General features: G+C 34.6%; 1 protein-coding gene across 1 annotated transcript in view; it reads right to left on the bottom strand.

The window, feature by feature from the left end:
• LOC110461572 (receptor-type tyrosine-protein phosphatase mu-like) overlaps nucleotides 1-14940 on the bottom strand; it is a 43569-nt gene extending 28629 nt beyond the window's left edge. The window contains exons 1-8 of the mRNA XM_021515093.1: nucleotides 14862-14940; nucleotides 11688-11894; nucleotides 11060-11305; nucleotides 6814-6912; nucleotides 5827-5919; nucleotides 4654-4749; nucleotides 1245-1340; nucleotides 741-836 (exon numbers count right to left, since the gene is read on the bottom strand). Coding sequence (XP_021370768.1) covers nucleotides 741-836; nucleotides 1245-1340; nucleotides 4654-4749; nucleotides 5827-5919; nucleotides 6814-6912; nucleotides 11060-11305; nucleotides 11688-11894; nucleotides 14862-14940 — 1012 coding nt within the window. The remainder of the gene's footprint in view (nucleotides 1-740; nucleotides 837-1244; nucleotides 1341-4653; nucleotides 4750-5826; nucleotides 5920-6813; nucleotides 6913-11059; nucleotides 11306-11687; nucleotides 11895-14861) is intronic.
• Between the last annotated feature and the right edge of the window lie 341 nt (nucleotides 14941-15281).

The raw sequence follows: 15281 nt of genomic DNA, 5'->3' as shown, positions 1-15281 counted from the left end.
ATGTATTATTCACGGATATAATATATGTATACGCTCGTTATGTCGGTAGAAGTTCATGGATAGTACAGTATATGTGTAGGTAAATTCACCTCTGTGATACTTTCTAATGTGGGAAACATCCAGGTTAATTCCTGATATTGATCACTGTGTGTAGATCCATTTGTAACATCAAAATACCTTGTCAGTTTGAACTTTGTCAGATTGATATCGTTGATACGTCAGACGACAGAACGTGTCAATATTGTGAATATGGTCAACTGTAGTTTCAACTCATTTACTGTTAAAACTTCTAATACTTCAAATAATAAACAATAAGAAAAAAATACAATTGTAAAAAGTAATAATTAACAGTAGATCTTGCTTTTTTTCACGGCGAGTTTAGTTTTTGCAAGAGGAGACAAATCGAAAGTCAATGGGGATTAGGAAAATTCAAAAAGTAGTCACAGGAAAAAAAAAACAGCCGTTCATACTTATATTTAAAGCTATTTTTTGGGTGACATGTGCTACTATTAACCAATCGCAGAACCTGGAACAAAACGCAAAATCAAATTTGGAATTGTATATGAATGATATATGATAGCTTAGACGGAGTGAATGGTTAAAAATCAGGGGGAGGACGTGTAATAACATCCCCACTTGAAAACCATGGATCATGTCACTTATCTTAAGAATAAGTGTTGGACATCGTTGTGTTATTGACGTATTAATCATGTAAACTTTGTATGTAATACACTACTTACCTATACAATGTCCATCGCTCCTAGTGCAGTTTTTGTTTTTACAGTTGTCAGAGCAATTAACTGCACAATTATCACCATGTTTTCCAAGAACACATTCTGTAAAAGAAGTTACCTTATTAAAAGAGATACAGAACATATTTCAAATACTACAGATACATCACATGGTTTACTCAATTATAAAACGGCCTATCAACGATTCATTGAATTATATGATCTTTCCATATAGCATTTGAAGCTTTATTGTATCTAGCAAATCTATTTAAATATGAAATTCCGTAGTATTTAAATGTCAAAATGTGAACTAATTACCTAAGCAATATCCATCGTCTTTAGTATATGTTTTGTCTTGCAGTTGTCATTAACACTCTCTTAATATGTCACTTATTGGATAAAAGATCAAGAAAACACCAGGGACCCTCGATGTTCGTGAAGTTGTATTCAAACAGTCGATACTACTGAGTGTAATAGTTGTGCCTGTCCTGATGTATATAATGATCTACCTACCTATACAAGTCCCGTCGTTCTTCATGCATGTTTTGTCCTTACAGTTGACAGAACAATCAGCTGCACAATCATCACCATATTTTCCAGGGACACATTCTAGAAAAATATATATTAACTGACGGAATTTAGACGTTGGTTGAAAGTTGGTTAAACATTTTAATATTTCGCTAGTAAGAACGTGTCTAGAAGTGAAATGAAAATCACAAGAGGTTTTCCAATTATATGATCGATATGAAAGATTTGTTAAAGTGATATCATTGACAGAGATGCTTAATATTTATTTACAATACGATTCCAGTGTATTAAAATTTTAACAGTTTATAATAATTACTTAAGCACTATCCGTTGTCCTTAAAGCATGATTTATCATTACAATTCCCAGACCAGTCATTAATTCCAGTGGTTAGAAAATGTAACAGACATAGAGTTTAAGTATTAAGTGCTTTATCTGCAATGACACATTTAGATTGTCAAATACCATTGTATTTATATCGGATAAGGTTTACACTAAATACCGAAGCAATATCCGGTTTCTTTCATGCATGATTTGTTCTTACAGCTGTCAGAACAATCAACGTCACACATGTCACCGTACTTTCCATTAACACATTCTGTAATATATAAATATAAATATATATACAGTTTATTACTAATATTTTAGAAACATGTGACATATTGTGCAAAACACATCAGAAGATATCAACATACAAATGCAACTGTGGGGAGTGTGTATCCTGAACAATTGTAATAGAACTTGATCTTCAGGCGACTCTTCGTAATATTCGGTTATTTTTTTCTGAAATGCCGAAGAAACAAGAGTGATTTTTAAAAGGGTCCACAAGTTGCCGATTTAATTATTATTGTCACGTTATCCATTTTATAATTTTATATTATAAGACTCGTTCATGTCCAGAGGTGAAGGATAGGGAAATTCTAACCGAGAGGTTTTCAAATTTGGTAAAACCCGAGGCTGTGCCGAGGTTTTTTGCAAAATTTAAAACTTCCGAAGCTGGAATTTCCCTATCCTACATCCCTGGGTATAAAAGAGTATTTTGCTCTGATTCCAACTACCAGAATAAGCTCAGAAACCATGAAAACGCGCTTGGACTGGCTACCATTTTGAAAATATCAATTTTTACTCTGAGCTTTTTGACAAAAACAAATTCGTCAGCGAGATTAAGCATACCCTATATTTGTAAACAATGTTTGAGCAGAAAAAATAATCTCATCTCTAACGTGTACGATAAATATGTCGTAAAAGGTTTTAATTTCATCACGTTGCCTTTTCCACATTGCGGCATCGGTGTTTTCCCAATTCGTGACGTCACGTCATTGTTGAGCATTTGCAAGGTCACGTCACGTGAAATCGAGTGTTAGATAGGAATTTGCTACACCTTTTTCTTACCCTGGACAGCTCTATCTTACACACAAGGAAATGAGAGAAAATGCATTACTAACCTATACAATGTCCATTGCTCTTCATGCAGTTTTTGTCTTTACAGCTGTCAGAGCAATCCAATTCACACATATTCCCATGTTTTCCAAGAATGCATTCTGTCAAACGAATGATTTTTATCTTAAGATGTGTCAATATCATATTTCAAATAATAAATACACTGCTGCATAATGAGACATATGGTGAGGATTAATTTGTTTTGTTTCTTTGATATTGTTCCAGTAAGCTCGTGTCTAGAAATAAACACATCAGTGGTCTTTCAAAGTAATTTTTTATGAACGTTTTTTAATTCATATGGGTGTGGTGTTTGAAAAAGGTTACTTATGTTTGATCTGGACAATTGATATACAATTGCACCTATACAATAAGACATTGCACTTTATTGATAACTGTTATTTACCTAGACAATATCCATTGTCCTTCATGCATGCTTTGTCTTTACAGTTGTCAGAACAATCAAAGTTACAAGCATCCCCGTACTTTCCATCAACACATACTGAAACAAACAAATGATTAAGAATCAGTGTTTGATATATATGAAATTTGTTCATTGATTCTAATACAAGAAAGATGTTCAACATCACTTAACAAAATAGTTTTAATGAAAATACGATAATACTTATTTATTTTAGTAAAAACATATCTATTTAACAACAATTATGAAATAAGTTTTCCCACCCTATTTTAATATTAATCACTCTTAGTGACCGGGATGGAAGTGTGCATTTGGTCCTAATTTGGGAGGAAAACAAAGTACCCGATGAAATACCCTTTCACGTCCGATCGGAGAATCAAACCCCGGCCGTCTTGGTGAATATTCCCGAAACCAAATGGTTTCCCTGTCGATATAGATACTTTCTGTGCACCTCTTGAAAATGTCATGCAAAATTGCAAAATGCAGATGATTCAAGTAAAGTTGTCTGGTGCTTTTGATGAAGATCAAAATAATCGCGCGGTAACGAAATGGGGAAATCGATATGCTCTAAAGATGGGTGTAGCTCTTCCGTAATCTTCAAAGGACAGGTATCAGTCTAGTGATTTATCAGGTTTGTATACCTGAAACAAACCAAATAGCTTACTGTGAGCCTGCGATTTTGTCATGACATATTCCAGGGTTGCAGAGACTGTGAGCTATGTGGATTCGAGGAAGGAAGAAAGCGGGTGCGCTATCAAATGTGCCTCCCAACCACCTACTAAATTATCAATTAGATTATAGAATTATTCATGTAATATCAAACTTCACTGATTCTAAAGTATACCTATCTCAATTTTAGTGTTTCGAATGTTATTCTATGAGAAGGTCATATTGCCGCGAATCACAGATAAATTAAACTATATGCTATAGTTTAATTTACCTGTGCTTTGCGGCAGTTTGACTTTATCCTTCATGGTTGATTACAAAACAAGTCCATGAAGTTTTCCCCTCGAATATTGCTGCAGTTTGAACTCATGTTTCCATGCCCATTGTTCTCCATGCATCTTTCGTCTCTACAGTTGTCAGAAAAATTAACTGCACCATCATCACCATATTTTCGAGGGACACATTCTAGAAAGGTATGTATTTACTGACGGAATTAGACTTTGGTTGAAAGTTAGTTTAACCTTTTAATATTGTTCAAGTAGGAATTTGTTTAAAAATAAACGAAACCCACAGGAGGTTTTCGAACTATATGATCGTAATGAGAGATATGTTTAAGTGTTATCATTGAAAGAGATGTTTACTACTTCATTTTAGAATGTGATTCCGTTATATCAAAATCTTAAAAGATTTGTCTTTACAGTTTTCAGACCAGTCTTTAATACAATATCACAGTGGTTCGAAAATTTGAAAGATTAAGAGTTTATTCAATTACATGATCTTGCCAATAAAGAGTTCAGAACTTTATCTGAAATAACACATTCAGATGGTAAAATACCATTGTACTTATATCCGATAAGGCGAATGCAGTTTACCTAAGCAATATCCGGTTTCCTTCATGCATGATTTGTTCTTACAGTTGTCAGAACAATCAACGTCACACAAGTCACCATGCTTTCCATTAATACATTCTGTAATATATACATATATATATATATAACATTTTATGACTAGCATTTTAGTAACAGGTGATGTATTGTGCTAAACCCATCATAAGATATCATTATACAAATACAACTGTGGGTAGTGTGTATCCTGAACACGTGTAATAGAACGTAAACTTCAAGCCACTCTTTCAAAATATTCGGTTCATTTACCTGCTATGCCTAAAAACAAGAGTCATTTTTAAAAGAGTCCAAAAGTTGCAGAATTAATTACAATTTTATATTATAAGACTCTTTCATATCCAGGGGTGAAGAATAGGGAAATTCCACCCAAGGGATTATTTTCTTTCATTCCAACTACCAGAATACGCTCAGTAACCATGAAAATGCTTTTGGACTGGCTGCAATTTTGAAAATATCAATCCCCCCTGAACTTTTATGACAAAAATGAATTCGTCAGCGATATTTGGCATCCCCATTATTGCATACAAGGTTGCGCAGAACAGTATTAATTTCATCACGTTGCATTTTCCGCATTGAGGCATCGGTGTTTTCCAAATTTGCGGCGCCACGTCATTGTTGAGCCATTATGACGTCACGTCACGTGAAATGTAGTGTTAGATAGAAATTTTCTACACCCCTTTCTTACATTGGTTAGCTCTATCTTACACACACGGAAATGAGAGAAAATACATTACTAACCTATACAATGTCCATTGCTCTTCATGCAGTTTTTGTCTTTACAGCTGACAGAGCAATCGAATTCACACATATTCCCATGTTTTCCAAGAATGCATTTTGTCAAACGAACGGGTTTTTATTTTAAGATGATATACAATTGCACCTATACAATTAGACAGTGTACTATATCGATATCTGTTATTTACCTAGGCAATATCCATTGTCCTTCATGCATGCTTTGTCTTTACAGTTGTCAGAACAATCAAAGTTACAAGCATCCCCGTACTTTCCATTAACACATAATGAACTCGTGTTTTCGAACACATTGTAGAACTACCTACTAATGCATCAATAAAGTGAAGAAAGAAAGACAGACCAGAAACAATTTAGGAAAACATGCAAAATAAAATTCGACATACGTACCTATACAATGACCTGTATCTTTAACGCAAGTGATTTTACAGTTAGCAGAGCAAGGCTGTTCACAGAAATCACCAAACATTCCGGGGAAACAATCTGTAATGTTAGTACATATTTTCTGTCAAGATAGTATATTAGCTATATCAGGTAATAAAACAGGAAATGGAACACGCATTTATTGATATCCTAATTCTGTTACTGATACAAAATTGATGTCAGGTTTATATCGGTCATAAACACTTGCTGCTGTTTTTACCCTATGTACCAAAATGGAACCACTGCCTTGATACAATTGTATGTGTTAAATACTTGTAAGTGATAGATACTTCTTTGCCAACAACCGTCAGCATATTCAGTAAACGGCTTATACGTTCCTTGTGTTGTGGTGGTTAAAATAAGTTGTAACCACTCACAGACATATATCTACCTAAACGCAATGAGCCATTGATGTATCCGAACGGCCATGCCAAGGAAATTTCCCGGAGACAATAGATTTAACAACTTGGACATTTTCATTCGAACACCATATTTCACTGAACATTTCAAAGCAATAGCGGATCCTACGTGTGCCATTTGTCTTGACTACATCACATCTGTTCCACGAAAAATGAAGAAAAAAATGGCCACAAAGTGAAAATGCTTCATTTCTATGCACAGCCTACACTATTGATCGGCACCGCTCGCCAAATGTATTCACAACGACCATCCGCGAATGTTTAGGATGTCTCACTTTGCAAACTCTGCAGTATCTACTGGTCACTCATATACAACAAGGTGCAATGGTCTGATATTGATCCATGTGACCAAGTAGATGTAATGAAATACTTTGTCAAAAGCCAAAACTAGAATATCAATAAATATAGAGTATCCTTGTCATCTGTTGAAAGTATGCGGAAATATATTAAATCGTGCATCGCGAGTAAATGTCAAAACAATAATATTAAAATTAGTAAATGGAAAGGTTGAATATGTAGTCTGGTGCGAACTCACAGAAGCAGGATCCAGTTATAGCGTTACAATTTCCTCTATAACAGCTTTCTGAACAGTAATTGTTACAATTTCCATTACCATACTTTCCGATTGGGCAGCCTGAAAATAAAACTAACCATATTTTACTCTTTTTTTTCAAATTACGTTACTGTAAACGTTTTATGTGTATTAAAATATATCATATTATAGGGGTTAACTCTTGGCATTGTGAGGAAGAATGCTGGCAATTTCAAACTAGGTTTCATTTTAATTAGGAAAGGAAAATGAAAAAACACACTAAATATTTTACAGATCCAATAGAACGTTATCGTTACATGTATTATCGTCTTAAAATTATTCCATGTAAGTCACATACCCGTAAACACACCCACACATCAATACTCTTACATGTAGGTATACTGTCGGGCTTCCAGATTTTGTAATCTGATAACTTTGTATTTCAATGTTAAATCAGGGTTTAAATAAATTTCCATGGTGTAATCTGGACATACTTTTGGTTTTATGATATATGTAATATGTTTGAGAATAACTGGTTCAGATACGAAATATTTCCATGCATTTACATTTCTTTTCCCGGCAAAAGTCGGGATTGTATCTGTTAAGTGCTAAATGTGTTAGATAAATCGCATATCGATAAAGTGTTTCAAGGAGGAAATATTTTACTCAGTTGACTAATACATTATAAGATAAAAACACTAGTAGTTATCACATGTGAAACACATTATACGCTTAAGATATTTCTTAATAAATGAATTCATTGGCATAAAATATATATCAAAACAATATTTATTCATTAAATAGAAGAGTAAAACGGATATACGACGGCAGCGCCCCCTCCATTGATTTTCAGGACGTCAAGGACCCCATATGCCTTTAATGCAACATGTTTCGAAACAAAACCAATTCTGCTCCCACTGCTATAAGGCATTTTCAATAACCTTTCTGATCGTATATAACAATTGACCATGTGTGATGCCCCTTTCTTGCAATAACAGTTTACTCATTATATGTGAAAAACTTTGACATTTTGTTTTCGTCATTTTGTGTTTTAGTGACAGGATAAGCATGATAACATCCAAATTCCATCAAATGTTCACATTTCAATGTATCTTTAGGGATCTATTGTTCTCTTACATGAATTTTAAAAGATAATCAACTGGGTATGCTCACTTTACGGAAATTCTTTTCCCGTTCCCCCCCTTATTTTGTTTTTGTTATAATAATTATCTTATTTGAGATATCATCACAGTACTGAAAGTACGGAGCGACTGCTGTCAGACGACGATCATAAAAAGATGCTGCACATTATTTTTCAATATAACTGTGACCACAATTTAGTATGGGACATTCTTGGTTGAGGTGAAAAAGATTTTGTAAATTTTGTGTAAATAAAGACAATTGCCCATGTTGGGACAAATCAGAGGGCAATAAAAAGAGCTGTTTCAGTGCTTCGGTCCAAACGTTTTCTTCAGTTTGTAAGAATGGATTATAGAAAGGTTGATGCAACACAACAAGTAACTTAATTATGTCCGTGTGACTTTGCGATGAATAGTAGGGAATGTTATCCATCACGATCATTGAACAAACGGCCAGTGAAGCGTATGTAACCTGAGGGGAAACATATGTACGAGCTTGCAATAGTCGACGTCGCGTCGGCTGCGCTATAAAAATGTGTACACATAGTTGTTACACTAATCAAACAGATAAATTGATTCCGATACACTTACAGATGTGTCAGAGTCTATGAGCCCTCTTATCTCGATTCAGAATTGGCCCATTGCGGCGCAACCATGTGGTTTCCTTTATTTAACGCTTGAACAAATTGCTTTCTCTGCTCAATATATTTGATTAATCTTCGTCCATAACATGATAAAAATGCTCCTAATAGTTGTAACCCTGGGTTATATAATGTGATATATATATATATATATATATATATATATAGTGTGTGTTTATATATATACAACGAGTGCTGTCAACTGTCTGTATACACGTGTGGTGTCCTGTCTCGTAAACAGTGTATGTGACGTCATCAGTTCGGAATGCATGAACATTCTGACTGAATTGTATTTACGACGTAGACCTTGGACCTGCCCCTTGTACGAATAAAGCACCCTATACTCCCGCCACTATATTCTGGCTACTGGGTAGACACTTACTGCCCAGTGGTCATTCTTACAATCTGACTCGTGAGAGACGGATCACATTACTGATAGAGCCGAGCAATTGATTATATAGAGGGCGTACGGGTACATTGCCGCCAGCATGTATTAGCAGGCTAGGAACACCATACCCGGTTTCGCGGAGATTATAAAGAACAGAGATATACTTGAAACAACTTGTCCGAGTTATTGTATAAAACTGAGCAACCGGTGACATAGTGTTTCATGAATTTACACTGATTTTTTTCAATAGACTTCTTTTGCAGATCTATACGTCGTATGGTCATTAAATTCTAACAGTGTACATGTGAAGCTGTATACTGTAAGGCTATTACTGATTTTGTTATTACCATGACTGTTGAGAAAATCCTGTTATCTGATTGATGGAGACAAATTGTTTAGTTTACTCTGTCACATTCGCTTTAACATTGAGATGCGCGTACGTTATGTTTCAGTCGCCATGCTTTTGCATTGCATTCATCTCCCATGTAGATCCCGCAGCTACTGTTTAGTACTCGCCTGTGATTATTTTGCTTATTATTGACATTCGGTATAAATAAATGAATACTACATTCAGTCGAGAATGACAGTGGTTAGGGTCACCCCACGGATATTATTGTGATACCCTCTGTGTGACCTTAAGTACTGTCACACTATTATTTATTTAGTAAGTCACAGGTTTAAATCACAGTGTGTTGATTTAGACAGGAGTTAATATAACTAAAGTACTATTATATGGTTATTACAATAATGACGCTTACATCTTTCCGTAGTCTCAGGATTGAGTGTAGGGGATATTCAAAAGTCCTTATTACAAAAGAATGTTATAGGCTTTGTTCATTTTCTGGCGAAACTTATAAACTCTGTATGCCACGCCCAAACACATAAGTTCGCGTATTTCTATGTGAGTGAACTCGCTGTAAATGCATGTTATATTAATTTCATTATTTCGAAAAAGAGGACAATAACCCATGCCACTTATATGGCCTGATTGCCTCTTGTTTAAAATATACAATTATTTAAGGATTATGTGGCCGGATGTGGTCGTAATATCATGATGTCGTGCGTTATGTCTGCAATAGATATGAAATTCATTATAGATATTTTTATTTTAATAACAATTCTTTTAATATCGCACGTGTCATGCAGTTATTGTGGGTTTTATGCAATGAACACATGTAGTACATCGAATATGCGTACTGTATGGCGCATTTTGGTGAACCATTTCTGAATAAAAAACGATTTTATACAGGATTGAAATAGAAATTTGATACTAATCTCTTGACATATAGAATATGTACAGAAATAGAAACTACTCTGTTTGAAACATATTCCCATCAGTTGATCAATATTTGGTTGTTGACTTTCGTACAGAACCTGTTTGTGGCCAGATGGCATGATTCAGTACTTTTGATACTTTTACATTAAACAATAATAATAATAAAAAGGGCGATAGTGGAAAAGACTATCCAAAAAGTGGGCACATCACGTAAATCATCAACAGAAGTCGTTTATGCTAGAAAGATATAAAAGTTTAAGTGTTGAACTTTGATGGTACCAGAGTTTTATCTTGTTTATCCAGAAACAATTTAACACAAAATTGAAATGTCATTTTTTAAGCAGATTTACGTGTAAATGGTAAAGGGATACTGCATATGGTCAATGCTCATATCGTTTTAAATGAAATTGTAAATGTTATTAAGTAGTGCAAGCAAAATCAGATGCTCCTATTGAAGTCTCTACTGCACATAGAGAGAGGAAATTGTTGAACATCGGTGTTAGGGGCGCTGCAGTCACATTTTCCATCCAGGTGAAGTTTAAGCGTTGTCTTAATAAGTACTTTATTTAAATTAATTGATTTACAAATTTATCGTTGGCCGATTTTAACTGTCTATGCATCATCTCCTTTATACAAACTGTCAAAAGTATGTAAATATAGTTAATACTGAGATGATTTTATTGCTTTCACTTATCCTGGTAATCAGTATGAAAGCAAAATAAAATTACAAATCGAGTTTGCTTTGTTTTTCATTTTAAAGTAAGATGTATAAAACAAAGATGAATAACAAAATTAAAGGACCTACCTAAGACTTGAACTTCACACAATTCCAGAACAGCATCGTTACTATACCAGTCGTGTCGTTTTGGTTCCTCTCTGTGATTGTAGACAGTCACATACTGAGCTACGTATGGACACAGGTGAGTCGGGTTTAAGTTTACGTCTTCAGACAAACTACTGTTATCCTTATAACAAAGAATGCCTTGCGGCGTGGGGTCGGTGGAGTTTGACACGTATACTGAGTATCCACCAAATCGGTATCCACTACCTGCTGTAAGATAAATGCGCTATATATGTAAATAATTAATTTTCTGTTGAAATTCAAAAGGTGTATACATTAATTGATTGTTATTTAAATCAAGACAAACACTCAGTGACAACTGAAGGATTTTTAGTAAAGTCATGGCATTTGACATAAATTAATCAGCAGTTGAAAGAGTTCAGATCGTCTGCAATTTTTTGTGTATCAAAATCTGTCAATTATGAATTCCGTTAACGACTTCCAGAATTGAAAACAAAGCGTATGTGATCTTTATTCCTTATTTCCTCATGTTGAGCGTCAAGTAAAGCTTATTTACAGTTATAATGAAAGTAGCTAACATGAATTTATTAGTTAAACATATGTGCACTACCAAACAGCAATATCAACTCACATCTGTAGTATATCGTTATGTATTGTATTGTTTTTATCTGCATTAAATCCACACGCCACCAGGCTTGTTTGTATACTCCGGCTGCTGTGTGAACACAGCAATTTTGTGTGATATCTTGGTTAACGCAATTGTCTTTAGCCTTTCCTGCTGTCCATCTCTCGTCTTGGTTCGACGATTGTTGTGCAATTCCCGTCAAAGCGATATTCTCTGAAGTTACAAATATAGTTTAGAAATACCCAGTTGCATCTATATTTCGTTTACAATGCCGACACAATCTAATTTGAAATTGTCTGATACTTCTATGGTGTGTTAGTTAAAATTCGATGAAGTAAGATTAGCGCTTTTGGACCTGAGGAGTCAATTTAGCTCAACCAGGTATAGAATTTGAAAGAAAAGTATCTAAACTTATTTAAAGGAAGGGAACCCAAAAACTATGATAATGATGTACTTCTTGTAGTTGTGACGACCTAAAGAATACCGTACAGGTTAAGAGCCGGATTGGAAGAAAAAGTTAAAGAATTACATGATGCTGATATCATAGAGCCGGTCGAAGTGCTAAGTAGCTAGATATTCCCAGTCGTGGTGGTGCTCAAACCTAATGGAGATGTTAGCTTATGCGTGGTAAAATCAGCTGTAGTCATGAAAATGTATCAAATGCCTCAGGACGATGGAGTACATCAAGGATTAAATGGTATTCAAGTGTTTAGCAAACATGGCAAAGTCAAATCTAGATGAAAAAATAACGTTCATCACTTTCAAAGGTGTATTTAAGTAATAATTAACATCTGTGCGTCTGTTATGGTGGAATACCTAACGAAGGTGAGAAATTGTTGGAAACTATAATTAATGAAGGCCGCTTGTGGCCAGAGCTAATTACTGTTCCAACATTTTCGAATCCCGAGTTATATATTCCGCCATAATATACAAATATATGTGATCTATTCTACAAAGTAATGTGAAATGATTTTTGTGTGTGTCTATCTTACTGTCAACAGGTGGCCTAGATAATCTAATTATTGGTATGTACGGTTAAATTCGCGCACTTACGTTTGTCACTTTATGCCCATATGCCAAGCTGCGCGTTTGTATCACTTCTGACCATGTGCGCATTTGTCCTAGTATGTGTTTTTAACACTGACGTGATGCTTATTTCAATCAATCATATCCATCAATTTATCGACATCGTTTGGCAACATATGAAGGCATTTAACAGATTTACAGACACTATTCTAAGTCACCTTTGCGGTAAGTTCAGGGGGATTCATTCTGACCGTGAAGTCACTGGAGGATGACGACACTCGAAATCAGTATAATCAAACGGTTTACCTGTATTTAACAGGGTTAAACCCTTAACTAATGACACTCAAAATACTTTGTACGACACAAGGGAATCGGGTGCACAGCGAAATTCATCCCCCGCGAATATGTACTGATTACGAAATCGCGAAATATTGACCCCGTGCATTTAAAGCGCTATACAGTAGCTAAAATTTGAGCTGGTCACAGATCACAAAGCACTTCAGTACATATTCACAGACAAATCCAAACACAGTGTACACGTCAAACGATGGGTATTGAGATTACAACCTTATACATATGTACCTATATAATGAGACATGTGGCTGGTCCTAAGAATATAGCAGATTCCCTATCAAGGTTATTCAGAAAGACCAAGGGAAACATTCCAATTATACTAAAACTGAGGAGCATGAACAATTTGAGCTGGAAACGAACATACCGACAATAATGACAATCCAGGAGATTCAAGAGGAATCCCAAAATCTCAAAAACAAGGTTTTCAAAGATGATTTTTGTTGTATAATGAATGTTGTTTTTCGAGGAATTATATTTTGTGTTAAATCTTTCTAATAATTTAGGAGTTTTTTTAATGATTTAAGTGTTTACAAAAAGAGAAGTAGTATTGAACTCCACATAATGATATACATAAAAATGTTTGCAATATCAAGTTAGTTCAACTCAAACTTTGATAACAGTCATAATTAACATTTCATCAGCAAACTGTTCTAAAAGCTACTTAATGTTTGCTAGACAACAGTAAGTGTGGATTGCGTATTGTTTTGTTTCGTTAGAAGGTTTTTAATACCAATAATGATGCATAATAAGATAACCTCTGCTTTGCAAAAAGGAGGAAATGAAATGATGTGCAAGGATCTTTAAAGTTAAGTGTATCTGACATGCGCAGTAAGTGTGTAAATAAAACATGTGAAATCTTTAATGGTGATGATTGTACTTCGTATATGTTGTTAAATCTATCTTTCTCTAACGGTAAACACTTAAATAAACAACATACAAAGTAGGCAAGGCAGTAGACTCTGTTAGTGTTTGTTTTAGTATCCGAGGTTTTCCGTGACTTTGCATTTAACTGATGGCCACAGCTATTTCTTTTGAGATGGCTGTATAGGGTGTAACGTCCTATTACCAGCTAAGGTACTTTCAGGGCGTTATCGTTTGAGTACTGGCATGGTTTATAATATACACCTTTTATTACCTTTTATATTGTAACTATCCAGTACCCCTCTAAGTTTTGAAATTAGCAAATAAAGGAGTTTTATGCATCTCCTTTCTTTTGTTTCAACAGTAGTTTAGTCTAACTTGGATTTCCAATACTTTGGCCCTAAGTATCATCGATGAGTCCTATAAATACATGGTATGACGTGTAGTGTAATTTGCTTTTGGTATACACTATCTACTACAAAGGTTTAAAGGTGCAATCACATGTATGTCTAATGCGTTCATCTTTATTTGTAGGGTCATATATATCGAAGCAACGGTTATATGTAAACTCTACACTCAGGTATGAAGTTATGCTTCTACAGTACAAAGGGAGAGTAATTATTGTTAAATTAAGCTCTTCATGTTAATAACAGCGTTAGATAGTCAATGGAATATCTACTTGTATATAAAAAAACTAACTATGCTTAAATAGGATTAACATAGAAAATTGTAAGCTTGTTCATCAAATTAACTGCCTTTATCACTCATGCAAACTCGGTAATACATCGTGTTAGTCATCAAACTATAAACTTTTAAAATATCGATTACTGTATCTACCACCAAATCGTATAGGTACAAAAATTACGTTCATCGTTCTTATTTCATGAAATTGTATATGTATCATTAAAAAGAAAATAATTGAGTTACTTAAAAACGTACGTTCTGATCTTGAAACTGGTACAATGAACAACAGAGTTAGTAAGATCTCCCAGCTTCGTAAGTTTTGTCTGGTCGACATGACAGTCTGCTGTTTGTTACACACGTTAGTGGGGTAGACAGCCAGGAAGTGTTATTTCAATGATAGTCTCCCTGTTGTGGACATTACTCTTGTCAGCTGACATGAACAAGCGCTTTTCATTTGACAAAAAAAGAGGAAAAACCAGTTTACACTACTGCCAGTATTGTATTGAAACTTCTTGCTACTGGCGTCTGACATACTTTCTTCAAATAAAAGAAAATGGTGAAATTCAATCTTTAAATGAATAATCATATAATATCACGGACATTTAAATATGCTCGAGGAGTGCGTTTTATTTGAAAAACTACAAACCACGAACCAGATATCGTACTTACACTACT

Source organism: Mizuhopecten yessoensis, unplaced genomic scaffold, assembly GCF_002113885.1.
Source record: "Mizuhopecten yessoensis strain PY_sf001 unplaced genomic scaffold, ASM211388v2 scaffold10635, whole genome shotgun sequence".
In the NCBI taxonomy this organism is placed as follows: domain Eukaryota; kingdom Metazoa; phylum Mollusca; class Bivalvia; order Pectinida; family Pectinidae; genus Mizuhopecten; species Mizuhopecten yessoensis.
The sequence above is the reverse complement of the archived record's forward strand: the minus strand, read 5'-3'. Positions and strand labels throughout refer to the sequence as shown.